Below are 25,842 nucleotides of genomic sequence, written 5' to 3' on the forward strand. Positions count from 1 at the left end.
CCGGGCTTCACGTGGACGGGGGTATCTGTCGGGCTGCCGATCGACTGGGTGGGTGGATGGCGGTGGTGGTGTTTTTTTTACCCTTCTGTTGCGGTCGTGTCATGATGGAGCTGACTGAGACGGGGTGATGATGTGTGCATGCAACAGGCCCTCGCAAAGTTCCCCACCGCCATGGGCTTCGACGTCCCAGCCAAGACGGCGACGCTCTACGACGGCGGCGCGCGCCAGTTCACGGGCACGACGCTGGAGGGCATCGGGCGCGCCGTGGCGGGCGTGCTGCGGCGGCCCGACGCGACGGCGAACCGCCACGTGCGCGTGCGGTCGGCCCAGACGTGCCAGCGCGAGCTGCTGGCCGCGTTTCGGGCCGCCACCGCCGCCGCCGGGGAGTGGGAGGTGCGCGAGGCCAGCGCGGCCGGCGTGCGCGAGAGGGGCCGGGCCAAGCGGCGCGACGGCGTGTCCGGCTGGACGCTCGACTTGGCCGTCGCGCAGCTGTACATGGAGGAAAGTGAGGAGGAGGAGGAGGAAGGGGCGCGGCGGCGGTGCTTCGTCGCGTCGAGGGAGGAGTCGGACAATGAACTGCTCGGCGTCAGGGAGGAGTCGGTCGACGAGATTGTCGCAAAAGCGCTGCTGGCGTCATCGTGAGGAAGCCACCCTGGAGAGAGTCCAAGGCATGGATGGACGGGAACCATGGTGCAGTTTTTGTTCTTTAAACTCCCGCTGCCTGTGCAATGGTAGCAACTTTGATCGTACACAAGACTGGAAAAGAAACAGTTTTGTTCTCCCATGCAAAATAAAAGCATCCCCGAGTGCAAAAGAAGATGTCATCCTAGCAAACCAAACGCCGGACCCCCCAACCCAATCTTTTCTGGTCGCAGCCGCTAAATAACGATGACACCTGGGTCATCCTCTAGATACGCCTTCGAGGATAAGACAAAAAAAAAGAACATAAAATATAATTTTGAAAAAGGGCTGTGTAGATTAGCTGCTTTCTGCAAGAAGAAGGATAAAAAAAAGAAAAAAAAGGGAACTCGTGCTAGACTGTCGTCGGGCCCGAGTCCCTCTGCCAGCCCTTGGAGCGCATGTTGGCCTCGATGCCCTTCCAGATGCTCTCGACCACCTCCCTGTCCCTGAAGCGACTGTTGTCAGCCTGGTTGTGAAGCCCGGCGGCGGCGGTGGCAGTCGGCGGCTCGCGGTACTTGTCGATAGCATGCACCTGGACGCGGTGGCCCCAGGCGCGGACCGTCTCGGGCGGCGGCTGGTCCCTCCAGCCGACGTAGACCCCCGCGACGTGGCGGAATAGGTCCGCCGGCTGGGGCCAGCGGTAGTTCTTGAACTGCCAGGCCTGACCCGTCGTGAAGACGGCCACGACCCGGTTCCAGTGCTCGGGCTTGAACTGCTCCGGGCCCTCGACGAGGATGAAGCGCATGGGCCTGGCCGGGTCGATATCGCGCATGGTGCGGGATATGTGCAGCATCGACGCCGTCGAGCTGTGGTCGGGCGGGCTGTACCGACCCGCCTCGAGGAAGGACTTGATGTTGGACATGCGCAGCAGCGACGACGCCGAGGGCGAGAGCAGGATGATGGGGTCCGGCCGCCGCTGCGGCTTCTGGTTGAGCGGGAGCGCCTGCCCGCCCGGCCCGACGCCCGAGGACGGGTGCTGACCCGACGACGACTTTTTGATCATGAAGGGCGCTGCGAGCTTGCGGACGTGCGAGAAGTCCTGGGAAAGGGAGGGTGGCAACGGAGTTGTTAGTATGTCGTAATCCTAGCCGCATAACAGCTCAAAGGGAGAGAGAGAGAGAGCGCGTCTGCTCACCGTGGGCTTGATACCCCGCAGCGCCGTGTTGTGGTCGCCCATGCGGCGCTCGCCGCTGTAGACCACGGCCAGCCTCGGGTCCATGGTGCCCCTCCCCGACCTGCCCGAGGCCGCGCCGGCCGGGGCGGCGGCACCGCCCTTTGACGCGCTGCCGGCCGCCGCGGCCGCAGCCGTGGCCGCAGCCTCGTCCTCGGCCAGGGGCTTGATCAGCTCGTTCCTGTCGTTGGTGCCCTCGAGCCAGGTGGTGAGGTCGACCTTTTTCGAGAACTCGTAGATGCGCACGGGCGTCGTCGTCGTCGTCTGCGACTTGTCCGCCGCCGCCGCCTGCTGCAGCTCCTCGTTGAGCCGGTTCGCGTCCTCGATGTACTGCGTCACGCTGGCCTCGCGGTTGAGCCAGGCAAAGTAGATGGACCGCAGGTCGACGGGGCTGTCGCCCGAGATGAGGCGCGTGGGCGCGTCGATGGCGACCGAAACGGCGCCCGACGGCAGGCCAAAGTGCATGTGCGTCGCCTGCGACAGGCTCGCCTCGGGCGCCGCTGCGCCGCCGCCGCCGCCCGCCGACGGCTCCGCGGCTGTTGTCGGCAGGACCGTCGACCCAGACGCGATGGCCTGCCGCAGCAGCAGGAGGGGGTCTTGATCGGCTGGCGCCATGGCGGCGGGCGTCGGTTTCGGAGCTGTGTGTGCGCGCTTGGCGCGGCCACGGCAGCCTTTATCCGGCTAGCAGGGAATGCGGCGGTCGGGTAGGTAGGGACCTATGAAGGCTGCCGACAATTAGGTCGCCGTGTCGAGGCGGATTGGGTCGAGGCTGGCCGTAAATGTGGTCGAGCGAGGTCAAAGCTGAGCGTGTTGAATGTTGAAAAGGTTCATCACAGATAACTCTACCAGGTACCTGTGCTACCTACCTTGTTCCAGCAGCCGGTCGGTTGAAATCCAGAATCCCTGCAGCGAGTCAATCGGGAGCTTGGGCCACCTCACGCAGCTTCTTCCGACATCAACCTCGTGGATTCCAATAAGCAGGTATTGTTCGAATTGATGCCTCACTCTAGTTTTTATTCCTCTATTGATAATCCAACGCAATGTAACCCCTGCCTCATGCTGTCGCCGGGCCCTGCTGCTCCTCCGACATTTCAGACGTGCTCTCCGAACATGTCTCAGACTCCTCCTCCACCACTGGCGCCGTCCTCCTGCCATGGTACTGTCGCGTCGCGAAAAGGGCTGGTCAGCGACGCGCATGTTATCAACTGAGCCGAGCCACAAAGAAAAAGAACAGCCTGGACCTACCACGCATATGCCCTCGCCCGTCGTCAGGGGACACACCTTGGCGCCTGGCTTGTGCGGCGCCATGTGAAAGTCGAACTCGCGCACTCGAGACGACAGCTCCTGGTTGATCGGGATCGTCTTGATGTTGCGCCCGGCCTCCGTCCGTTCCTCCTCCAGCCGCTTGCGCACCTCGGGCGCCAGCAGCATTGCCAGCTGCTCGTCCGAGGGCCCTGCTGCTTCCTGAGGCGTGGGCTTCGTGGGTGGCGGCGCCGGGTCCTTGTCGTCCTCGGGTACTCCTTTGAGAGCTGCCGCTTCTGCGGCCATCTTACCCCCGTCCGCCTCCCGCACCAGCTCGTGCCCCCCCTTGAGAAGCTTCTCGCTGACGCGGTTCAGGTCGAACATGCGGGACCGCCGCTTCCCAGAACGGTCCTCGACGAGCTGGGGCGTTGGTATGCGCTCGGCCTCCTGAATCAAAGGTTAGCCTATGTATATAAATCAGCTGGTTTGGGCTTGGGCTTAGAGGAGGATCTAAGTCCTTACTCCTCCAGGGAAAACCGGGTCAAACTCTTGTGCCGGACGCCTCTCGTTGGCGAGCCCGTTGTTAATGGCGGCGAGCGTGACCCCTGGAGGAATTGGAGAAGGGGGCTTAGGCTTTCGGAGCATGCGGCCCGGCCGAGAGAGTCTCTTGATGGCCTTGCTGAACCTGGCCGATATGTTCGATCGTAAGTTCGACGCCGATGCTGTTGATTTTCTCCTCGCTGCCATCCCGAGCGACTTCCACGGGCGAGTGCTCATTTTGTCGTCAACGGCCATGTCCATGAGCTCGCTTCCCACCTGCACGCCGGCGTCTTCTTTCCTTGCCGCCCTTGGCCCCGAGTGCGGCGGGAAGTAGTCCGTGATTGGATCCGTGTCAAAACTGACCCGGCGCGGACGGCTGCCTGTCTGGTTCTTTTGCTGCCTTCTCTGGTCGCCTCCGCGGCTGCTGCTCTTGCCATTAGCAGGGCTGCCGTGCTCAGGGACCGGGCTCTTGCCCGCAAATTTGACAAAACCCCAGCTGCTGCCACGCTTCTTCTCGGGGGACCCAGGCGATGCTTCCGCCCGCGCTCTGGTCTTGAAGCCCACCGAGACGACAGATTTCGGCGTGTTGACAGTCTTGGCGGAAGTGGCGCCCGACACGCCCGGGGTGACCTTATCCGACCGCTGCGAATATCCGCTGCGAGGACCGCCGCTGCCTGGCGATACGGCCGACTGGGGCGGCCCTCGGCCGGTCTCCCAGGACCAGCCCCCCTCGTCCTCGGTCGACAGGCGCCCGGCGCGCTGCAGCACGGCGTCGGGCCGAGGCGTCCCCTTCTGCAGGGCGGCAATGTGTGCCTGCTCCGACATGAACGGCGTCAGTGCCATCGTCGGGGCCGCCCTCGTCGTCGACGGCGTCACTTGCAAGGGCGGCACCTCGGGTGTGGACGGCAGCAACGCTCCCTCGCCGGTAAGGCTGGTCATGTCGGGTTCTGTCCGTAGGGACGACCTGGCGGACCGCGACGATCTGTGGCCGAGCCTCCACGCCGAAGACGACCGGAACATGAACTCGGCCGCCACCTACGACGGCCGCTCTGCCCAGTAGCCCGCCGGCATCCACACCCACTCCATCCCCTCCCGCGGCGGGCGCGGTGGGTCCTGAGATGAAGAGTTGTCTCCGCCCGCGACCGTCACCCCGGCCTGTGCCGTGTCAGATGCGACGCTGGTGCTGGTATGTGTCCTCGTCGAGGGAGGCGGCCGCCTCGACGAACGTGCTGGCAAAGGCGGGGTAGGCGGAGAGGGCGGCGCCGGCGATAGTCCGTCTGGTAGGGGTACTGGCTTGCCCGGGGGTGCGCGTGGTTGAACGCCTTCGCTGGAGGACCTGCCCACAATCGGCCTCTGCATTTTTGCGGCTGCTGCTGCTTCGGGGACGGCGTGCTGTCTGTTCCAGGGCCCTCCCAAGCCCTGTGCTGCCGCCCTCGAGCCCCAGTCGCGGTAGTAGCTAGCGCGGTGGTGGTGGTGCTCTAGTTGGCCGACGGATTTTGCCTAGCGACGACGGCTGCTTGTTGTGGTATCATTACAGGTGGTGAAGCTTCGGATGGTGGTGTCGATTAGGTAGTCGGGGCAAGGGATGCTGTGCGTTCGTGGTGGCTGTGGCGCTCGCTGAAGGTCAGGTATAGCTGAGGCTGCAGGAGGTGGGTGGGGGGTGAGTACCTAGGTAGGTCGGTAGGTGGTATGTGGGCGATATAGAAGAGGCTTGATGACAGGTAATATTAGATTTCAAATAATACATACACATACCGGTACTCCGTCAAGGTCGGTGCAGACCACTTCCCTTGCTAATCCCTGATCACCGATAATGGTGGTCGCTCATCGTCTATTTAGCGGCATCATTTCACCTTGGCATTCCCGCGTCCGTTCTTTTTAGATGCCGAACAAAGAAGGTTGCGAGCCATCGTAGCTGCCTCCCAGGCTGGAAGGGAAAGAGGCAGGTGGGTACTCGGGACACTGGACCCTACGTCATCATCTCCCGAGACCATCAATCACAAGAAATAAATGTCGATAGATTCATACTGCCTTCTATGTGATACTGCCAGAGAATCGCCGCCATCGTGAGCGCCCAATGTACCCCTCCTTGGAACCATGTTGTCCCGTGTATATAAAGGTATCGAAATCCAGGAGAATGCCACCGTGATATCAAGAAAGAAAAAAAGAGAAAGAGACCAGATGTGTCTGGGGGCATGGAGAAGAAGAAAGCAAGCCACAGATATAGAAACGATGTCTCCCTCGCTAGATCCCAAGCAGGGTCTTGCTCTTTTCATACGTGTAAAACGCCACGGCGGCCATGGGCACAACCTTTGCGTAGCCGATGGTCAGCCCCACAAAGAAGCCGCGCACGCCCCTCTCCTTCATGATGATGGCGGCCGTTTCGGCGATGCGCAGCCTGCGGCCGTCGCCCACGGCGCCGCCGACCTGCATGCGCCTGCGGATGATCTCGAGCGGGTACGACACCGTCTGCGAGACCAGGCCGGCCACGCCGCCGGCCAGGAGCTCGGCCCAGGACCGCAGCGGGGCGCGCCTGCGGTGGCCACCACCGCCGCGCTGCTGCTGCTGCTCGCCCCCTGGGAGCGTAGTCCACTCGGCCACGCGCGGGTGGCGCAGCAGGTCGCCGCACGTGTCGTGCGTCAGGAACGACGTGCCCGCGTACGGCAGCATGCCGAGCATGGTGGGCGAGAAGCCCCTGTAGAAGTTGGCCAGCCCGCCGCGCGGTCTGGGCAAGGCTGCCGCTAGGGCCGCATCTACCGCGCCGGCGACACCATGGGGGTGTGGCGGCGGCGGTGGCGCCACGGGGTGCTCATGGTAGATCTTGCGGCAGATGTCGGTCAGGGACGAGCGGCCCTCGCGCTTGGTCTCGAAGGCGAGGCGCACGCGCACCACCTCGAGCGGGTACGTGAAGAAGACGGACGTGACGCCGGCCAGGGAGCCGCTGACGAGGCGGCGCAGCGGCGTCTCGTGATTGTGGTCCGGGATGACGACGGACCGGATTTGCTCGTAGGCTAGGAACTTGATGGCAGCGTATGGGAAGATGCGGATCAGCGTGGCCGAGTGGCCGCGGAACAGGCCGGCGGGCCCGTCCTGGCCGTAGATGAGGCGGATCGACTGCGCCACGCCGGCCCACGAGCCCGAGTACTTTGCAAAGTGCGGGTTGTTGGACTGGAATAGGATCTTGACACGGTCGAGGGGGGCGACCACGCTCTTGCCCTGTTGTGTTTGTGATAGGCTTGTTAGTCTTGCCGGTACGTCGACGCAGCTCCTTCTCCCCCTTCTTTCTCGCCGCCAAGATAACATACAGCACAGCCGGCAAGGCCGCCAGCGACACCGGAGCGCCAGACATATTCGAAGCTCTGCTTGTCCGTTTTCCTTGTCAGGGGCCGGGCGATGGGGCGGACGACGTCGCTATCCTCTCGTGGTTGGTGCGGCGATATCCCCGGCATTGAGGCATGATGGCTTGCATGCGCCGGCGGCATTCCGCTACCGACTTGATTCGCTGGTGTCGTGGTTCTAGCGATGGCGATCGCTGTCCAAGGCGGTCAAGCGGGACTAAACTGCGCGTTACCTGTTGTGACCGAGGTGATGGGCTAGGTGCATAATCGGACGGCGGATGCGTGTGAGGAGCAGGACAAAGGATCAAATATGCAACAGAACCAGGCAAGGCAATCAATCTCTTTGAATTTCGAACGGCGCGATCGGTAATAGGTGATGGTTTCGGTCGGATTCCGGAAATGCCACAACGGCGGCGGACGTCATCTTCTAGGCTCGTGGCCCATGTGCACCCCCCTGGCGCTGGGGGGCGTCGGCTGGATTTTCGGGGTCTGGACCGCCATGCCATTCGCTGAAGGCACCGTGTGCCAAGTGGGTCGCCCTCCGCAAAACCGCCATGAGCCGAGCGTTGCCGAGCGAGGGTGCCCACTGCACATTGAGCTGTGCCGTAAAATCTCGCACGGTTCATCGCATTCACCAAATCGATTATGGCATTCTGCGATTTCTGCCTTTCAGAGGCGTTCAGTGGGCGCCCCCTTGTAACCGTAGCCAGCCCTGGACGAGACCTCGTGACTGGCAAAAAAAAAAAACGCGGACTTGTCGGACATTGACCAATATTACCAACACTGTAGTGGCACATGAGCTCGTCCGTGCTGTTCCGGAGCGAAGACGGGACCGTCGTCCTGCTCGACCTGCCTCGGTCCATCGAAGAGAGCCAGGGTGAGGATCCCGGTCGAGCGCAACCAGCAGTATCAAAATCACAAACAGCACACCACACCCGCTGTCTCATCTCCACAGAGCCGCCGCACACGCCCTTCTCGCTGCCGGAGCCCAAGCGCCCGCGCCATGACGCGCTACCCAGCGCCGCGGCCCAAGTCGCGCAGCTGATGGCTCGGTGCGCCGTCGAGCGAGCCCTGGGCCAGGTGCGGGCTGGTCACGCGGGGCCTTGGCTGCTGCCCCGTGCCTTGCAGCAGCCGTCTGGTCGGGGCGCGGGCCCTGACGGTGCGGCTGAGGGCGGCTGCAACCCTGGATCGAGTCGGAAGCGGAAGGCGGCCGCTTTGTCGACGGCTACGGTAAGCGGTCCAAAGGAGGCAGAGGCAGAGGCAGAGGCGGGAGAGGAGCACTTCTTCCCGCCGGCATCACACTACGTCCTCGGCAGTATCGAGGCGACCCGGCAGGCCTTTGTAGAGAGCGCGCCGCCCGCGTTCGACCTGATCGTCCTGGACCCGCCGTGGCCAAACAGGTCCGCGGCCAGGAAGAAGGGGAGGGGCAGGTACAACCTCGCGGCGGGCACGGCCGAGGTCCGGCGGCTGTTGTCGCTCGTCCCGGTGGCGGCCCACCTCGCGCCCGACGGCCTGGTGGCGGTCTGGGTGACCAACAAGCCGGCCTTCGCCGAGGTGCTGGCCTCCCTGCTGGACGAGTGGGGGCTCGAGCTCGTCGGCGAGTGGGCGTGGCTCAAGGTGACGTCGCGGGGCGAGCCCGTCTTCCCCGTCGAGTCCGAGTTCCGGAAGCCGTGGGAGCCGCTGCTGGTGGCGCGGAGGAGGGGGTCGTCGCGGACGCTGCCCGCGGGGTGGGACAGGAGGGTCCTGATCGCGGTGCCGGACGTGCACTCGCGCAAGCCCAACCTGCGCCATCTCTTCCAGGGGGTCCTCCAGCCGGGCTTCCGCGGACTCGAGGTCTTTGCCAGGAGCCTGGTCGCCGGCTGGTGGAGCTGGGGCGACGACGTCTTGCGTTTCCAACACCGCAGCCACTGGGCGCTTGAAAAAACAAACGCGGGGCCTGCCATGGGAGAGGAGCGTGGATCCATAGCAAGAGATCTACAATCATGAACAGAGGCTATGATGCCAGGCCGGATCCATCGTACAAAATATGTAATATACACAAGGTCACGAGTAAAGAACATGTCATTGGCCGGGTGGCAGCTCGATATCCTTCTCGACCTCGATCCACTTGTCGTCCAGCGGCGAGTCGTTGCTCCAGGCCTCGCCGCGCGCGCGCAGGGCCTCGGCCTGCTTGGCGAGCGAGATGCGGTTGTTGGTGACGGGCCGGTTGGCGACGTTGAGGCGGCGCCGGTTGTCGCGCAGGCCCTTGACCTCGGCCGAGTTGCCCTCGGACATGGCCTGGACCGCCTTGAAGATGTCGTTGTCCCACGGCGCCAGGTCCTCGGGCGGCGACGGGAACACAAAGGGCACCGCGAGCTCGACGATCATCTTCTTCTCGGACCGGGGCCGCCGCGTCTGGCCCGGCACCGACTCGCGCCCGTCGCTAAACTCCTTGTGCTTGACGAGCGGCTTGCCCGAGATGAAGGACCGTATCCTCCCGACCTCGACCCCGTACGCGTTGCGCAGGTAGTCCTTGAGGTCGAGCTTGTTGAACTTGAGCGGCACGATGAAGGTGGCCCAGTTGGGCGGCTGGAGGGGCTTGGGCGTGATGAAGGTGATGACGTGGTTCGGTCTGCCCGCGCGGCCGCCGGTTGGTTAGTCAACTCTTTTTTTTTTCGTTCTTGCGGCAAAAGGAGGAGAGCGAGACTTGGGCCAAGAGGGAGGGGAGGGTTGCTCACAGAAAGACCCGCTTGCCGCCGTAGCCCGTGGCTACTTTCAAGGTTGATGCTGCTGCCGACATTTTGCGCCGAGCGGGGTCGAGATTCTGACAAGAAGAAAAGGGACCAAACGGGTTGGCAAAGTTTCTAACTAGGCCCGTGTTCGTGCAATTGGCCTGGCGCGGAGTGTCTTTCCGGGCCGCAAGAGGTTTTGCTCGGCGTCTCCGGGTCGGGGCCTGGGTCTCGGCGTGGTGTCGAGCGGGCGCTATCAAGAAAAGTTCAAGCAGCCCTCTGCCAAGAGTTGATTGGACGCTTTGAGCTGGCGGAGCTGTTTTAGCCCACGCGAGCATCGTCCGACACATGACAGATAGCTCCGCCGTGGGGAAACACGTGATGTCTGCCCGTTTTTCTGGCAATCGTCTTCATTAGAAAAGGAAATGGGCCCCAACCGCACGGCGACAGCACAGGTGCACCGGAAATCCAGACATGGCGTGGCTTCATTTCATTTTACTTTTTTATTCATTGTCGAGTATGGCGCACATTTAACCCGCGCAGCTCTCTCTCTGTACACTCACTATCCAGCCAGCATATGACCAGGCTATTGCCCTGTTCCACACGGGCCGAGTTCTCTGTCCTCCCCTCTAGACGTCGAGGCCGTCAATGACGACGCCCTTGGTCCAGGTCCACTGCATCACCCGAGCAGCCTCGTCAGCGGCCTCGTCCGAAACAAGCGCGCTGACAAGATACAAGGCCGCATCAATGCCAGCGCTGTTTCCCCCGCTCGTGATGACCCGGAGACCTCCCAGGCGCATCGCGGCGCGACGCGTGATGGACTCGCGGCGGCCGGAGCTCTTGAAGGACATGCTGCCCTTGCTGTAATTTGCGGGGCGAAAGTGTCAGTCTTTTGTATCCTCGGCTAAACATGCATGCAAGAAAAAAAAAGTCTTCGTACCGGGCATTGGACGGGCGGCGGCCGTCGGCCTTGTCCGTCTTGCGGTGGACGTAGGGGTTCTCGTCCTCGTCTCCGAGATCGAACCGAAGGTTGTTGACGACGTATCGCGCGTCCTCGATGACGTCGGTCCGCTCGGCAAGGTTCCTGACGGCCGCGTGGCTGCACAGGTTCTCAAACGCCGTCATAAAGTCTGGGTGGGTGGTGCCCGAGAGGCCGGCGAGGATGCCCTCTTGGGCGAGGAAGAGCGAGCCTGTGCAGATGGACAGGACGGTGCGCTCGCGGGCGGGGTCCTCCTTTTGGATCTCGGAGAACTTGGTGATCAGGCTGAGGGGCTCGGCCTTGGTCTTTATGACATTGTCGGAGTCGCCGCCGACGATGACGAGAACGTCAAAGTCCTTGAGGCGCTCGTGTGCCTCCTTGAAGGTGATCTGGGAGTTGATGATGACGCCCTGGTCGGAAAGGACCGTGGACTCGGCCGAAGCCAGCGTGATCTCGAAGGCCGTAGTGTCTAGAGGGCAGGAAGGCGTGCATGTTAGCTTCAGTGCCACTAGCCCTCAGCCTTGCATAACGACTGCGGAGAATTGAGAGCGGCGTATTGAGGGAGGAATGTGGGAAAACGTGTGGGCTCGTACTCGGGTCATTCTTGTCATGAAGCGCCGCCTTCATGGCCGCTACGGGACCAGCCAGGTCCAGCAGGTCGAACTTGTTCTGAAGGGCGAAGAGCACCTCGACAGGCTCCTCGCCCTGGATTGCAGATGTCTTGTGTGCCATGGTGAAGAATTGTGTGGGTGTTGAGGTCTTGGTGGACGACGAAACCTGTTTGTTGCTATTCCCTTACAGAGGTGTCGGTTCCGGTGCGATGAAGGACGGAGGGAGCAATGGGCTAAATGGTGGTGGTGCGGATGGTCAATTGTGTGGGAGCAGGCACACGGGATGGAAGTTACCTGGCTTTTTGCGACGATGAGGGTGGCAATGGGGGAGAGGGAAATGAAGAAGAGGGGAAGCTTAATGAGGACAGCTGAGGGGGAGGGAGTCCCTAGGCTGATATATGAAGCGTCAACCTGGTGCCGCCCGGTCACGTTGCTCTCCCTGCGCCCTCTCGCTGCAGCACCTCAATGCCTGACCCCACCTCTGGCCAAGCACGCCCTGGTACCGGGAGCAGCAAGCTATTGCCTAACGCGGACGTGATGTGTGTGGATGGCTGGGGGTCGAGAGCTTGCTAGAGTTGTGGCCTGAAACGATTGCTCCATTCATTGCTCCATCCATTGCTCATCCATTGTGCTCCATCCAACGCCCGGCATTCAGCGGGTGACCAAGGGGCAGGTACTACGTGCTACCTAAGGTACAAGGCGGGGGTGAAATGGGTGGGATGGGAATTGAGGGAAGCCGTGTCATTGACCTATTGACCCATTGTTGGACGCTGTGAGCTAACAGCAGCTGAGGCACCGCGGGCACGTACCTGAGCGATGAAACGAGGCAGCTGTTGGGAGGGATGGCAGGTTCGAAGCTGAAGCCGGCCGTGCCTGCCCAGATCATCTCGCCAGAGATCCCCGCCCGGAAAATTGCGTGGCTGCGTCAATGGCCAGCTGTCTCTGCTTCCCGCGCCATCTTACCACCATCACCCCATCGCGCGCCATCTTGAACCCCTCAGTTCTCCTGACTTCACTGTGGGGCGCCGGTGGGACCTGTGCTGCGGGAGCCGCCCCACAGCATTTGCGGGGTTGACGCCGCCCAAGCAGGCCAGTGCAGGCCTGCGAGGGTCCAGTCACAGCCCCCTGTCGCAGCCCCACCCCTGCCCGCCTGTCCCGCTTGCGTAATGGCAGAATTCGTTTTTGCCAATGATTTAGCGTTTCCTCAAGCCCATCTCGTGCAGGACCACCATTGGAAGGTGCAACCTCAAGCTTCGAGCTGCCGAACCAGCTCAAAAGCACTGGCGCGAAGCCGCCATCACACGCGCGCCAGACGGACGGAAAAAGTAAACATCAGGTGGCGGCTGTCGAGCGCCGTGTTCCGCCGTCCAGCCCAATGTGAGATGGCCACGCCGTCGGACCCCTGAACTCTTGCCTGATACTGTCCTTTGCGATCGTCCATCTCATCCCGCCGTCTGGGTCGCGCCACCGACCCGCAGTGACTCGATTCGACCTTGCGCCCCATCCTCGTGTAAATGCCATCGTTGCCTTTGTGTGGAGCTGCCGGTCCTGCTCCAACGAGCCAGGGAACACGTCGTCGCATACCACCAAGTACCTACACTATCTTGTAGGCGGGCAGGCAGTGGTAAGACCACACCCCCAGCAGCAATGTCAGCAACAGCGTGAGTCTCTCCTCTGTCTATGATTACGTCATGTAGCGCTGGCGGCGAGCAGGCGGGGCGTTACAAGAAACAGCAAGGCCCAGGTTTCTCTTGAACCGTTTCTGCGCGGGCAGTGCCCGCCTATCACCTCGCATCAGCCCGCCGTCGCAAAGGGAATGTCTTATCTGACACATCTCCCTGGGCGTCAGATCCGTCAAAGATCTGGTCAAGGCCATCAGCACGTTCCTCTCCTCCCCGACCCTGCCGCTCCCAGAAGGCCTCGGGTTGGTTATCGAGGCCTACCTCGAGAAGCACCCCCGACGAGATGACCCTGCCGCCGACCGCCTGCAGGAGGAGCTCCTGCAGCTGCACCAGAGGTTCGTGCACGGCCATCCCGCGCGGTTTGCCGCCTTCCTCAGCATCCTGAGCAGCCTACGCCCCAGCCTCTTCACCGGCCCAAAGGCCCTCCAGTGGTTCGAGATCCTTAATGACGATGTCCTCGAGTCCGTCTGGCAGGAGAAGGACCTGGCGGGAGAGACGCTTTCTGTTATCGAGTCTACGCTTGCGTCCAAGTTAGACGACTCTGAAGGGTTGAAGTTGATGCTGGTGCGCTCACTCGACCGCTGGATAGGCTTTGCCGATGTTGCTGCCCAGTCCGGCGAACCCTCGATTATCTTTAAAGAAAGAATGATCCGCCAAACACTTGTCACTTGGGGGAAGAAGCAGCCCAAGGTATGAGAACAGGAACGGCTGATTCAGGATGTGTACGGGAGCTCCCACGACAATGATTTGCTGACCAAGGCATTCTCGCCAGCTCCTTTTTGAAACTCTGAATGCGCGCTTCCTCAAAAGAGAGTCGAGGGCAAGGTGCATATCGCTACTTTGCGAGTTTGTGAGGATGCAGCCGCCTCACTTGCACCTGGTTGCACAAACGCCACTCTTGGACAATATCATAACATGCCTCCAACACGACACGTCAACCACGGTCGTATCTCTCGCCCTGACGGCGCTCACCATGCTGCTACCTCATCTACCGAGCGCTCTCGTGCCATACTTACCCACTCTTTTTAACATCTACGCCAGACTGCTGTTCTGGGACAGGGAGAGATCACCGGAAACAAATCTTTCCTCTCCTGGCATTCCGGCTGGAGATGGAGATCAGTGGGAAACCGTCAGGTTCTCGCCCGAGTCAGAAGACGTGGAAATCCCCCAACTCTTGGAGTACTTTACGCTTCTTTATGGGCTTTACCCGATAAACTTCATGGACTACATCCGAAAACCCCAGCGTTACCTCCGCCACGCCAACGCCCCGAACCCCGACGACATCGAGGTGCAGCCGTCCGAGATCCGGCATAGGTCGGAAAAGTTCCGCCAAATGCACCTTCTCCACCCCAACTTCTACAGCCTCACGATCGACTCGGAGAAGACAGACTTTGGACGGTGGATCAAGAGCGAGCCGGCAGTTGTTGTAGCCGAATGCATGGCCCTGTGCGTAGCAAACGGCCCGGTGCCGGAAAACGCGGTCTCTTCGACGCCCCTTGGGGGTGACACCAGCCCCTATGGTGGGGACGAGGCCGACAGGAGCAGTTCTGGAGGAGCTTTGCTGAGTAGCTCGGTAGTCTTGTCACCGCCGCAGGGGCCGTTTAACACGAGCTGGAGGCATGGGCAGTCGGTGACCGTGGAATCGTCGGCAGGCAGTCGAGCAAACTCTACTGTGATGAGGCAGAACTCTCAGTCTAGCCACCTGTCGAGGAAGGAGTCGCTGGAGCTCAGGGTGCGTGATACTAGCGTGGACAGTCCGACGCTGCATCCGCTCATGGTGCTATCGCCATCCCAGACGCAGCTCCAGGAGATGATTCACTCGAACAAGGTTATGAAGTCCAACATTGGGCAGTCTCTCACCAACGACAGCGTCCCGTCTCTAGCATTGAGCCACCAAGAGTCGATCTCGGAGCGGCCGTTCAGCACCACGGTGCCTCAGGCGCAATCGGCAATACGATTGCCGCTTGCCGTGACGGAAAACGGCGGTGAGGTGGCGCGGCTCCGGCGACAGATCATGGTGCTCAACAACGACCTCAACTTTGAGCGATACATGAAGCAGCAGCACATGGCGCATATCGGCGAGCTGCGGCGGTGCCACATGAAGGAGGCGGCGACCGAGGCGGAAACGCAGAGCCTGATCATCAACAACCGCAATCTGAGGAGCCAGGTCGAAAACGCAAAACGGGCCGAGCTTCAGGTGAGGAAGGACTCGGAGAGGAGCCGGACGCTCGCCAAGAAGTGGGAGGCAGATCTCTCGGCCAAGCTCAAGACGCTGAGGGAGGAACAAAAGAAGCGGAATGCGGAGATGGACTCACTGAAGCGTGAGCTCGATTACGCGAGGGAAGAGTGCGAGAAGCTGCGGGCGCTGGTTTGTGATTTCGAGGTCAAAGAGATCAACGCGAAGCAGACGATGCAGTCCATCGACGTGGACATGGCGGAGCTGGGCAGGCTGCGCGGGGTGGTGGAGCGGCTGACGGCCTCGGAGCGGGACTACCAGGCAAGGCAGCTCGAGACGGAGATCAAGCTCGCCGAGGCGTCGGCGGCGGAGCAGCGGGCAGAAGTGCTGGCGATGCAGGTGCAGTCGCTGCAGGGCGAGCTGCAGGCGACGCAGGACCACTACGAGTCGCACATGATGGTTCTGAACACGGAGCTGGCCTCGGCGCTCAATGGAGGCGGGCGCGGTGGGAGGGGCGGGGGCGAGAGCGACGAGGTGATGGCCACGTTCGAGAGCGCGCTCGCGGCGAGCCGGGCCAAACAGGCGGAGCTGCAGAAGCAGTACGGGCAGCTGATGCGCAAGTACACGGTGCTGCAAGCGCAGCTGCTCGACCGGGCGCAGAACACGCGGGCGGGGCGCGACGGTGTGACGGGCTCGGCCGACGCTGACGCCGAGGTGTCGGCCATCGTGGGCCGGTCCTTTGGTAGCCAGCGCGCGGCGTGGATGCAGCGGGGCATGTCGGACCCCGAGAGCCTCGGGACGTCGCAGCAGGGCAGCATCGGCTCGGGCGCGTCGTCGGCCAGCATGGCCATCCGCAGGCCGTCGACGCCGCCGCCGGCCCAGGGCGGCGTCGGCAGCCCGTCGACGACGAGCGGCAACAGCCCGCAGGGGGAGCGCTACTACGGTAGAGGTACGTTTGTTTATTGGCTTCATCTACGGTCTCGGTCTCGGGTCTATCAGTGGGGCTTCTGCTAACAGCATCTCGCAGGCGGCGTGCAAAATCTGATGCGCAAGGATAAGAAGGAAAAGAAAAAGGACGAGGCTGAAAAGAAGGAGAAGAAGAGCAGTGGCATGAGAGGCATTCGTGGGTTTGTGTGAGGGCTGGGCAGCCGTTGGAATTAACCTGGCCGTGTTTGTCAGGCTATTACTGTGTATGCATTGTGTTCCCCTCGTACCGCTCTATGCATGCTAGAAGAAGTCTTTGTGAGATGGGCTGGACCAGCAGCACCCTGGTCAGATGCAGCTGGCCCCACTAGGCGCACCCTGGAAGCAACGTCGTCGGCCGGCCACCCAATCGATGCAGACCCCTGTCGCGCTCTTGAGGCTGTCTGCTGCAGTAGTCGGCCTCAAGCCTCAGACGCGGGCCGATCAGGTCGCCGGTCTGGCTGTTGAGAGAGCCTAGCTCGATGGTGTGCTGTAGGCGCATCGCGCAAGGAAGAGCTGGACATGTGCCACGAGTGATGGCCAGCATTCTACCCAGGCCTAGGACCAGACTCAAGACCAGTCACTTCGTCCCTACAGGGCACAGGACGAGACACACAGACTACACAAACCCCACTTGCCCCAGTCGGCCAGATTGCGGCGCCCAGAGCGGAGTGCCAGAGCACGTACCGCCGCCGCGGCAACCCCAACCAACCTTGCTAGAACCCTTTTCTTTTGCTTCTGACAAGCCGCCAGCCTGCTGTCGCCCAGAAGACGGGACAGCAATCTGATCGGTTCAATATCTGATCGGGACAGCCGCCCGTCGGGACAGTCCCTGCAAGCTCGAACGACGTCTGTCTGGCAGCTGCTCGGGAGCAGCCGACTATACCCCTTTTTATCGTTCGTCTGAAAAAGGAAGGGAAAAAAAAGCAACAGCCGTGGAAAACACCAAAGAAAGCCATCGCGGCGACAGACTTCCCCAATACCCGAACCTCGAGAGCCGATCGAGTCCCAAATCAATCGCCCAGCAGCCGAGCACACCGCCCATGGCGCCCCTAATCCCGCCCAACCTCGCCACGGCGGCGCGTCAGCTCGTCGGCACGGTCGTCCGGCGCGCCAGCGACGCTCTCCTCGACAACAACAGCCACGACGACAACAACAAACCGTCACCCCGCTCGCTCCTCATCTCCGTCCCCGCGCCGCTCCCCCTCAGCCTCCTATCACCAACCACGACCGGCAGCGACGCGGACCCGCCGACGCGGGCGCTCGCGGCGCGGCAGTTCGCGGCCACGACGAGCACCGTCCCGGGGGGCTACCACACGGCGGGGCCGGAGCCGGGGGCGGTGGTGGGTATCACGCTGGGGTCGCTGGCCGGGTTCCTGCTGGTGCTGTGGCTCGTGTACGTGTGCATCAACATGGGCAACGCGCCGCGCGCCGTCACCGACGCCACCTCCTCCTACGGCGGCACCGCGTCCGTCGTCGAGGTGCGCAAGTCGTCGCGGCACCGCCACGCGTCGGCGGCGGCGGCGCGCCGTCGCTCCTCCCAGAGCGCCCACCGCAGCAGCCGCCACCACAGCCGCCGGCGCGGGTCGACGGTCGAGGTGCGCACCTCGACGACGGCCCGGGGGCCCATCATACTGGATGACGGCGAGATGTCGGCCCTAGGTGGTGGTGGAGGTATGGGCAGGCCGCCGCCGCCGCCGCACGTGGAGCGGGTCGTGGTGGAGGAGTCGACGCGCACGGCGCGGGCCCGCCGCATGTCGGCCGGCAGCAGCCTCCCCGAGCGCGGCATCCCCGTCCCCGGCCCCCGCATCGTGCCCATGGACAGCGACGACAGCGCCGACGAGGAGGACGAGGTGGTGGTCATCGAGGAGCGCTCGCCGCCGCCCCGCAGGCGGAGCAGGAGGGGTTCGGGCATGACGGGCGAGAGGATCTACTACGAGCAGAGGGAGAGGAGCGTCTCGAGGAGGAGGTAGTGTGGATTGGGGGTGGGCGATGTTGGTTTTTTTTTTTTTGGATTGGGCTGGGTTGGGTTGGGTTGTTGTCTGCTTCTTGGATACTATCTTTTTGCATACTACTTTTCTTGGATACTACGCCTTTACGTTTTACCCTGTCATGTGTCAAAGAATCATGGTTGGTTTTACTGTATACTTTGCCTAGTTCTGACCCTGTTTGTTACTCTTCTATACTTGGCTTGTTTTTTCCGTTTGCAAATGGACGGTGTCTTGGGTTGAGGGGTTCTCCAGAAGATGCAGGGCATCTGGCGTAGAAGGGCTCCATCTAGGAAGGAGTAGAATCGCATCTCCTTGCCTCCTTTCCTAGGCTTCGTCATGTCATGTCATGTCAACCCCATACAGAAGTCGCTCCTGCCAAGCATCCCCAGGCAGGTGCATGTCAGACCTGATGCGTCCCTCTTTCGAGAGGCAGGTGCTTGACTGGATGGAGCTTCTCACAGAGCGAGAGACTTGGGTTCCGTTTGTGTTCGCTCTTGTTTGCCAGCCCAAACATCTGATGAGCGGCCACCAGACATTCAACTCGGCTTGTTCAAGTTGCCTCGCTGACCGTCGCCCATCTTGGTACATCTCTAGGTGTTCGCTAACATAGCTTCATCTACTCTATTCCCACCGCGGACCCTGCAAAAGCCCGCTCTCAACATGTCGGCCCAACTGATGCAACCGTCCAGGTTGCCACTCTGTGGCTTCCACAAACCCAGTAAGCCAAGCTCCCCTATCCCAACACGCCATTCTGTAAGATGCAAGAGCATCTTCGCTGACAAGACGCCACGTCGTCTCCCTTTAGACAAGCTCACCGCCGAGTTCATGGAGATTCTCCTAAGCAGCACGCCCAACAACCAAGACCACATCATCGAGTGCTACTTTTCCGAGGACTGCACCTTTAGCAACCCGTTCCTGCGGGTCCCGGCCTTTGACTACAAGGACGCCTGCATCTACAGCATCCGGGGATGGAACTCGCGCAGGCTGGTCCAGGCCCTGTACCGCGTCCAGAAGGCCCTATCGCCCGAGGGCATTGTGCACGTCGAGGCCAGAGGTGTGGCCTTCTGTGCCTTTCCCTCTCTCGGGGCAACTCTACCGATACTGACGCATTCTACACGCGTCCAGCGTTCGATAAGGTCGAGAACAAGGTGGTCCTGCTGCTCCGCCAGACGTTCCGCGTCCTCATCCCGCTGTGCAGCGCCGATGTCAAGCGGATGGTGGTCTTGCACATGCAGCCAGTCGACGTCGACAAGGACGGCCGGCCCCACGAGGTCCGCCCCGCCAGAGCCTCGGATGTCGATCAGGGCCGCAAGCGCCGTCCGCTCAGCTACGACGGCGACGACGAGGAGAGCCTCTCCTCGGCCGCGGGCACCCCCGCGGACACCCCCACGGACCTGAAGGGCAAAGGGGTAGAGACCCTCCCAGGCCGGCCGCTCGGCGTCGCCGGGGGCTCGGGCAGCACCCACGAGCTGGCGGTAGGCCCTGTTCAGAGCATCAAGATGCCTTCACGGAGGGATAGCTGCGCGTGCCCGCTTGGGTCAGACTGCTGTCGGAGCCGATGGTTCGTGCCTTTTACCATCTACAGATGTCCGCTTTGTCGTGCCGCTCTTGGCCTGCTAACGTCACGATCTCAACTCCAACAGTATCGACTGCGGTTGCTCAGACAGCAGCCAGGCATATCCGCCCGCGGCAGGCATGACGCGGCGGTACATGATCAAGTCCCAGGACGACGTCTACCCGCTGGAGGAGCTCGTCATGTTCGTGCTGATGTGGCCGGGCGCCCTCGCGGTGCAGTGCTTGCAGTTCGTGTGCGCCCTCGTCGTGGCGGCCGTCGTGGCGCCGTTTGTTGCTCGGCAGTAGATCGCCGGCCCGGCCCCGGCGGCCTGCAGCCTCATTGGGGACTTTGACCTGGTGAGCCCCGACGACGTCTCGGCCACGGTCCTCGTCATGAGGTCCAACGACAAGAAGGCCGCCTTTGAAGCCCCGTCCAAGGCGGGCTGTGCTAGCTCGAGTGCGAGCGAGGCCAGGAAGATGGTGCGTTTCAGCACGGACGACTATTCGAGCGGCGACAATGAGAAGGTGATGCGGGCTGCTTGAGCCTGACAAGGTGTCGTCACTGGCGTCTTGATGGTTGCCCGAGTATTCGACTGCATACCAAGGATGGACTAACGAGTGTTGTATTCTTGCATCTGCTGCTTGTCGGCTCTGTTTCCAATAGCATCTTTCCAAAAGTCTCTTGTTTGCTTTTCCTGACTAAGCATGTTTTGTAAGGTTGTTAGTTGGAGCAAACTGGTCTCGCTCGTGAAGCACATGTTATTGCGCGAGATGATGCAAGCTGCTTTTATTCCGATTTATATGGTTAGCTGGAGGTGATGACATATCAGATGTATCAAGATGGTGGCCCGCCCTAGGCTTGTATCAGATAGAACGAGGCAGGGGATAATGGAAGACGTGTATAGTGTTTATCATTGTTCCGAGTGACGGTCAGTATCCAGGGTCCAGCTCGGCGCTGGAGAATCGCCCTCTAGATCACCCAGCATACACTCGGCCAACCAAGTGCTCCCTACCATTCAACAGCCGCTTGCTGCGCCCCACCATACACACCCACTTGTGTTTAATCCATAGGTGTGCATTATCCTTGGACAATGTACAATGTGCTCGTGGCGCTTTTACTCCCCCCAATAGCACGACCCAAACACGCCAAGGCAGGATCTTTTCGCATTTGGGGAGGAAACGGGTGGCGTGAAGAGGATAGGTTGCTTCGTGGAACTGCCTGACAAACAAACTTGCCCAAAAACTCGAAGAGAAGAAGGGTAAGCTTCCACTGCTGTATCTTTTGGGGGAAATAAAGCAGATCGCTACAGGATATGGTACCAACCTCGAAGTTAGTGATTAGCCGCGCAGGGCCAAACATTTGGAATGGAACCTCAGCGACGAGTTTCGAACCGTCGTCAAGATACAGACTGAAGACGTGGTTGTTTCCCTTTTCGCGTTTCTCCCATCTTAGCAACTTGGAAGCGGACGGGCTCGGCTGCATGGCTCAGTAGCCTTTTTCGCAAGAACATGGTTCTTGGGAGGGTTGTGCGATTCCAATTCCATTCAAGGCGGTGCTAAAGCACCTCAAGCCGGAGGTTGGCTTGGCATGCGGCTGCTTTTGGGTCCTACCTTCCGGGCCCAGCTGTTGTTTTGATGTTTTTTTTGCTATAGAGTTTGGTGGGGAAAAATATAACCTGTGCGGTTTTTTGTTGGAAACTGGTGGGTGGTTTCTTCCGTACGCAAACACGGCACCCCTTTTCGTTTCGGCCTCTTGCTACCGCTTTCAACTCTCGTTGAACCTTTCGCTCTGCTGTAACTCCGACTTTGCTATGGAGTGATTCCTGCGATACCTACCTCTTTTCGGGTTTCAATAACTTGCCATGTCCGGGGCCGAGGCCGTCATTGGCACTATTGCCAGTGTTGTCGCCGTCTGCACTTCAGCGCGCGATGGCTACAAGTCCATCCAGGATATGCGCGACCTCCCAGTGATATTTCGGCAGGTCGAACCCAAAATCTCAATCATCATCGGCACTCTCGAGACGATCCAGGAGGAGGCCCGCACTGCCACTATTGTTCGACTCGAGGAGATCAACAAGGTCGCCGCGTCATGCCAGCCAAAGGTGGACAAGCTCAGCCTGATCTCGGAGAAGCTCAAGGTCGACGATTCCAACTCCTTGATCGACAAGTACGTCTCGATTGTCCGCCGATGGGGGAAAAAAGGACGCGTTGAGGACCTCCTCAAAGATCTCATCCAGGCGATGGTCCGTCTTGCGGCGCACTGCTCAGTTGCAACCGCGCGCGAACAGCAGCTGTCCCTCCTGAAGCAGGCCCTGACCGATCTTGAGGAAACTGGGCAGTCGATCCCTGATTCTATGTTGGAGGCTAGAGGAACAAGCATCTCGATTGCAGGCACTGGCACGCAGCAAAACCAGATCGGCAACAATAACACCCTGAACAGCACCGGAGGGGGGCATGTCTTTGGGAGCGTCAGTGGGGGAACGTTTAATTTTGCACCACAAGGCAAGTAGCAAGACATCTTGGAGGTCTAGGCTTGTTTCCTCCCCTTGTCCGCATCCCAGATCCGTACCTGGGTACCTACCCAACTTCTCTGTCCCGGCTATCAGAGCTCAGAACAACGTCCTCTAAGCGTTGACATTCCGCGATCCGGCTAGTGATACCAAAACGAAAGAAGTTTCGCTAACGACAGTGGTGAAATACAGCCCCCGAGAATTCTCACAACAGATGAGGCTTGCTTGCTGTGGATCAAGGGGGATCCAGGCAAGGGAAAGACTATGTTGCTTTGCGGGATTATCAACGAGCGCAAGACCATCAACCCGGGTGCGTGTCTAGCCTACTTCCTTTGCCAGGCTGCCGACGACCGGATCAATAGCGCCATAGCTGTGCTGCTCGGTTTGATATACCTTCTTGTCAATCTCCGCCACCCTGCTATCAGGCACATCTGAGCAAGGTTCGACAACGACAAAGAGATGCTTTTCCAAGGCCCCAGTGTTACCTATGCCCTCCAAGGAATTCTGCTTAACATCCTTCGACGCCCACTCCTGGTCCAGAACTCGGGCGACGCCCATGCCTTCCTTGTCATCGATGCGCTTGACGAGTGCACGATCTTATCCACCTGCCCAAGAGTTAAATGGATCGCTTCCAGCCGAAGCTTTTACAATATCGAAGAACGGCTGCGGACTGCGGAACAAATTTCCCGACTATCCCTTGAGCTCAACAAGGACTCCGTATCTGCTGCCGTCAAAGCCTCCGTGCACCACGAGGTGGAAACTTTGGCTGCTCGCAAAAGATACGACCCTCAAACCAGGTTTGGGGTTGAATAGCATCTCTTCAAGAACTTTCAGGGCACCTTCCTCTGGGCGGCATTGGCTATCCGGGCACTATACGATGTTGCCATCCCCTCCAAGGTCCACCCCACGCTGAGATCATTTTTACCTGGATTCGATAGCCCGTACGAAAGGGCAAGGTACGAGAAATTCAATCTTTTCGTCAACTCTACTTCCCCAGGATACCTTGACTTGATGGGGCTCATTGGGCTGAGTGTCGAAGTGATCAAGGAGCTGATAGAGGCTGTCTGCCAGACGAAACCGAATCCTGTATGGCGCCTGGGGAGTCGCTGAGCCGCTGTGGCGACCGATCGGACAGGGGGCCCGTGCACTGGACCCACGGTTGGAGAAAACGTTGCGCGTGGGATGGGTGCAACGCGCCCATTCCCTCCTTGTACTCCTCACCTTTAGATAGTCATATCAACCTGGTGCTTATTGCAGCCTTGCCTCTTTGCCCTACGTGATCCCTAACAGCTGGGACGGGGCCATGGTTTGCGTGCTCGGGTCGGCCGGTCTATGGGCTGTCCGGGTCGTTTGCTGCCTGTTCGACTGGCTACCCAGGCTATGAGACCCGGTTAGATGTTTCTGGCGGTTGGGTGGAAGGAGCTGGCAAGATGCAGCCGCCGGTCCGCTTTGCCTTCGACTTTGCTGAATTGACCCAGAACCAAAAAGCAAACAGGAGAATATTGGCAGGGGTTCTGAGGCAGCCTCCTAGATGGAAATTGATGTTGGCAGCCATGTTTCCAGGCCAGGCTGATTGAACCGCCTCCCCACGTTTGGGGGGGCCTCCGGCATACCAAGCCATCCTTGCCGCCCAATAGCATGTAAGATTCAATTTGATGCCAAGGCGGGCAGTCAGCCCTGGATATCTCTACGTGTGCCCTGGGTCCCACAGCGGGTGTTGGTTCCGCCTGGCAGCCTAGACAGGTGCTGCGCGTGACAGCTTGAACGAGGCTTAAGGGCTGCCTGTTTCGCAGCCAAGAGATTCTAGACAGTCGCAGCACACAATCGAGTAGTTTACCGAACTTTGCTCACCCTAGAATTCGGATAAAAGCCCAGGTCCTCCTCCTCAAGTGTTGACAGAAGGGGGACTCGAGTGCCTCAACCTCACGAGTCTCCAGCATCCAAAGTTACCCACATCACAATGAGTTCCTCCATCGACGATCTCGTCCAAAACATCCAGTCCCTCACAGTCTCGACAGAGGCTGAGTTGCGGCCGGACTACCTACCTTTCAGGCCCAATGATACAACCCAGAATTCCATTCTCAAAGGGCTCAGCGACGTACCCCCTTTCCTCTTTCGGGTCCTTACACCCCATCTCGCCGCGAAGCTCGACAACACCAACAGTTGGGCTCTCTCGCTGGACGCTTCCCTCGACCACAGGCCGGATGCCCCCACGCACAGCCAGCAGGATTTCCTCTCGCTTGACTGCGAGGAGGCGGCCACTTCTCTTTACGAACAGCTCAACTGGAAAGTGCACAATCGCGAGCGGTGGAACCTGGTGTCGTGGACAAGCTCGCTACTCTTTGCCCTCCGCTACATGTTCTATCTCGCCAAAGACCCCGACCACGACGAAATGCCCGCCCCTGCAGATATCCGGCTGTGCATCGTGCGCACCGACGGCCTCCCACCCGGCGTGTTCGTCCGAGACATGTATCTTATCGACCACTACGCCCGCCACCACCGCGAGCTCCGGGACGACCTGCAGAACTGGCGAGGGGTCGACAGGCGGGGGGGCGGCCGTCTCTACTTTGGCGAGTACCTGTCCCAGGGGGCGCTCAGGATCGGGGGGAGGTCCACTGTCGTGTCGGCGCAGGACATGGTCGATCGTGGTCTGCTGGACTTGATGCCAGAGCTGGACGAGAATCGCGATCGGGAAGGGAAGCTCCGGTGGGCGAGGTGGGTTCTGGATAGGCGCACGTGCTGGCTGTCGACAATCAACGGGCTCCTTCCTCCAAACCTGGGGCCGGACGAGGAAAAGAACATCGTGCGCAACATCGCGTCGCTGTTTCCCGGCTTCGAGCTGCCCATCGCGGCCCACCTCCTGTCCCTGAAACCGAGACAGCCCAAAGAGCAGAGCCTTGTCAGATGGCTCAAAAGTTTGGGGCCTGTCCCCAATTTCTACACCAAAGGTACCAACTTTTCCACCTGTACCCGTACTGCCACGGTGAAGCCATGATACTAACATGTCTCTACAGAGAGGCCTTTCTACATCACCCCGCCGCCGCCGCCGCAACGGCAGCACTTGGACCGGAAGATGCCCGAGCTAGTGCAGTTCGAGGTTCTTATGCTCAGCCTCGCCATCTTGGATCGCAAGGAAAAGAAGATCCAGGAGCTAAAAGCAAGGGGTATTCCGCTGCGCTGCGTTGATATCAGGAATAGCGACATCCCGGACGACACTATGCAACGAAATCCGTTTCTCTATGAGAAGATACGGACCCATACCATAGCAGAATGGAACTTGGACGAGATGGATGAGGCGAATAGAGTTCTCGACCGGCCGGAGGGGATGGGTGTAGCAAAGCTATGCTATGACTGCGGCACGCCTCACGAACGTCTGTAATTAGTGGCCGGCATTAGGCAGGCCACTTCGCAGAGAATGGGCAGCTTCAAAGAACCCTTTTTGTGGGAAGGGTTTCGGTAATGGCGATCGGTTTGGCACAAGACGGGGATTCGCAGAAATCGCTGGCCAGGGAAATATGAATCGAATACTGATTTTGCATCTCGTCAATCGTATGTCATTGCCAAATGCGCCCATTTCAAGAGAGGTTCACATACATGGTCTGCATACAGGAAGGCGGATGGGAGGCAAAAACATACAACACCGAGGATTCCCCAGTGGTCACCCACCTGAGTACTAGTTCGGCCCTCACTGGTTTG

At 60.4% G+C, this 25,842-nt stretch overlaps 13 protein-coding genes across 13 annotated transcripts in view; 7 read left to right on the forward strand and 6 right to left on the reverse strand.

Annotated features, from left to right (window-relative positions):
• Positions 1-642, forward strand: part of GGTG_08472 (hypothetical protein) — a gene marked incomplete at both ends in the record, with an annotated part of 1,275 nt that extends 633 nt beyond the window's left edge. The window contains one exon of the mRNA XM_009226312.1: positions 148-642. Within this exon, the coding sequence (XP_009224576.1) occupies positions 148-642 (495 nt within the window). The remainder of the gene's footprint in view (positions 1-147) is intronic.
• On the reverse strand, positions 380-2,803 carry GGTG_08473 (hypothetical protein). The gene is made up of 2 exons (XM_009226313.1): positions 1,817-2,803; positions 380-1,720 (listed from the first exon to the last, which is right to left on the reverse strand). The coding sequence occupies exons 1-2, from the start codon at positions 2,465-2,467 to the stop codon at positions 1,034-1,036; spliced, it is 1,338 nt and encodes a 445-aa protein (XP_009224577.1). The 5' UTR covers positions 2,468-2,803; the 3' UTR covers positions 380-1,033.
• A 103-nt stretch (positions 2,804-2,906) lies between these two features.
• On the reverse strand, positions 2,907-4,611 carry GGTG_08474 (hypothetical protein; the record flags this gene model as incomplete). Its single annotated transcript, XM_009226314.1, has 3 exons — positions 3,617-4,611; positions 3,098-3,541; positions 2,907-3,011 (listed from the first exon to the last, which is right to left on the reverse strand). Exons 1-3 carry the CDS (start codon positions 4,571-4,573, stop codon positions 2,907-2,909), a joined length of 1,506 nt encoding a protein of 501 aa, XP_009224578.1. The 5' UTR covers positions 4,574-4,611.
• A 1,047-nt stretch (positions 4,612-5,658) lies between these two features.
• Positions 5,659-7,427, reverse strand: GGTG_08475 (hypothetical protein). Its single transcript, XM_009226315.1, has 2 exons — positions 6,940-7,427; positions 5,659-6,850 (listed from the first exon to the last, which is right to left on the reverse strand). Exons 1-2 carry the CDS (start codon positions 7,114-7,116, stop codon positions 5,879-5,881), a joined length of 1,149 nt encoding a protein of 382 aa, XP_009224579.1. The 5' UTR covers positions 7,117-7,427; the 3' UTR covers positions 5,659-5,878.
• Positions 7,428-7,707: 280 nt separating this feature from the next.
• Positions 7,708-9,103, forward strand: GGTG_08476 (hypothetical protein). The gene has a single exon (XM_009226316.1). The coding sequence runs from the start codon at positions 7,768-7,770 to the stop codon at positions 8,956-8,958; it is 1,191 nt and encodes a 396-aa protein (XP_009224580.1). The 5' UTR covers positions 7,708-7,767; the 3' UTR covers positions 8,959-9,103.
• Positions 8,959-9,982, reverse strand: GGTG_08477 (hypothetical protein). Its single transcript, XM_009226317.1, has 2 exons — positions 9,690-9,982; positions 8,959-9,583 (listed from the first exon to the last, which is right to left on the reverse strand). The coding sequence occupies exons 1-2, from the start codon at positions 9,749-9,751 to the stop codon at positions 9,034-9,036; spliced, it is 612 nt and encodes a 203-aa protein (XP_009224581.1). The 5' UTR covers positions 9,752-9,982; the 3' UTR covers positions 8,959-9,033.
• A 132-nt stretch (positions 9,983-10,114) lies between these two features.
• Positions 10,115-12,219, reverse strand: GGTG_08478 (hypothetical protein). The gene is made up of 3 exons (XM_009226318.1): positions 11,253-12,219; positions 10,621-11,128; positions 10,115-10,541 (listed from the first exon to the last, which is right to left on the reverse strand). The coding sequence occupies exons 1-3, from the start codon at positions 11,389-11,391 to the stop codon at positions 10,310-10,312; spliced, it is 879 nt and encodes a 292-aa protein (XP_009224582.1). The 5' UTR covers positions 11,392-12,219; the 3' UTR covers positions 10,115-10,309.
• A 260-nt stretch (positions 12,220-12,479) lies between these two features.
• On the forward strand, positions 12,480-16,538 carry GGTG_08479 (hypothetical protein). The gene is made up of 4 exons (XM_009226319.1): positions 12,480-12,931; positions 13,120-13,642; positions 13,725-16,077; positions 16,156-16,538. Exons 1-4 carry the CDS (start codon positions 12,918-12,920, stop codon positions 16,263-16,265), a joined length of 3,000 nt encoding a protein of 999 aa, XP_009224583.1. The 5' UTR covers positions 12,480-12,917; the 3' UTR covers positions 16,266-16,538.
• A 596-nt stretch (positions 16,539-17,134) lies between these two features.
• Positions 17,135-18,064, forward strand: GGTG_08480 (hypothetical protein; the record flags this gene model as incomplete). Its single annotated transcript, XM_009226320.1, has 2 exons — positions 17,135-17,621; positions 17,754-18,064. The coding sequence occupies 2 exons, from the start codon at positions 17,135-17,137 to the stop codon at positions 18,062-18,064; spliced, it is 798 nt and encodes a 265-aa protein (XP_009224584.1).
• Positions 18,065-18,742: 678 nt separating this feature from the next.
• On the forward strand, positions 18,743-20,395 carry GGTG_08481 (hypothetical protein; the record flags this gene model as incomplete). The annotated part of the gene is made up of 5 exons (XM_009226321.1): positions 18,743-18,800; positions 18,888-19,136; positions 19,208-19,643; positions 19,726-19,888; positions 19,943-20,395. 5 exons carry the CDS (start codon positions 18,743-18,745, stop codon positions 20,177-20,179), a joined length of 1,143 nt encoding a protein of 380 aa, XP_009224585.1. The 3' UTR covers positions 20,180-20,395.
• A 1,103-nt stretch (positions 20,396-21,498) lies between these two features.
• Positions 21,499-23,256, forward strand: GGTG_08482 (hypothetical protein; the record flags this gene model as incomplete). The annotated part of the gene is made up of 4 exons (XM_009226322.1): positions 21,499-22,104; positions 22,339-22,456; positions 22,646-22,887; positions 22,960-23,256. 4 exons carry the CDS (start codon positions 21,499-21,501, stop codon positions 23,254-23,256), a joined length of 1,263 nt encoding a protein of 420 aa, XP_009224586.1.
• A 220-nt stretch (positions 23,257-23,476) lies between these two features.
• On the reverse strand, positions 23,477-23,701 carry GGTG_08483 (hypothetical protein; the record flags this gene model as incomplete). Its single annotated transcript, XM_009226323.1, has 1 exon — positions 23,477-23,701. One exon carries the CDS (start codon positions 23,699-23,701, stop codon positions 23,525-23,527), a length of 177 nt encoding a protein of 58 aa, XP_009224587.1. The 3' UTR covers positions 23,477-23,524.
• Positions 23,702-23,901: 200 nt separating this feature from the next.
• On the forward strand, positions 23,902-25,730 carry GGTG_08484 (hypothetical protein). The gene is made up of 2 exons (XM_009226324.1): positions 23,902-25,094; positions 25,161-25,730. Exons 1-2 carry the CDS (start codon positions 24,107-24,109, stop codon positions 25,523-25,525), a joined length of 1,353 nt encoding a protein of 450 aa, XP_009224588.1. The 5' UTR covers positions 23,902-24,106; the 3' UTR covers positions 25,526-25,730.
• Positions 25,731-25,842: the final 112 nt, after the last annotated feature.

Source organism: Gaeumannomyces tritici, assembly GCF_000145635.1.
Source record: "Gaeumannomyces tritici R3-111a-1 unplaced genomic scaffold supercont2.4, whole genome shotgun sequence".
Classification (NCBI taxonomy): Eukaryota; Fungi; Ascomycota; class Sordariomycetes; order Magnaporthales; family Magnaporthaceae; genus Gaeumannomyces; species Gaeumannomyces tritici.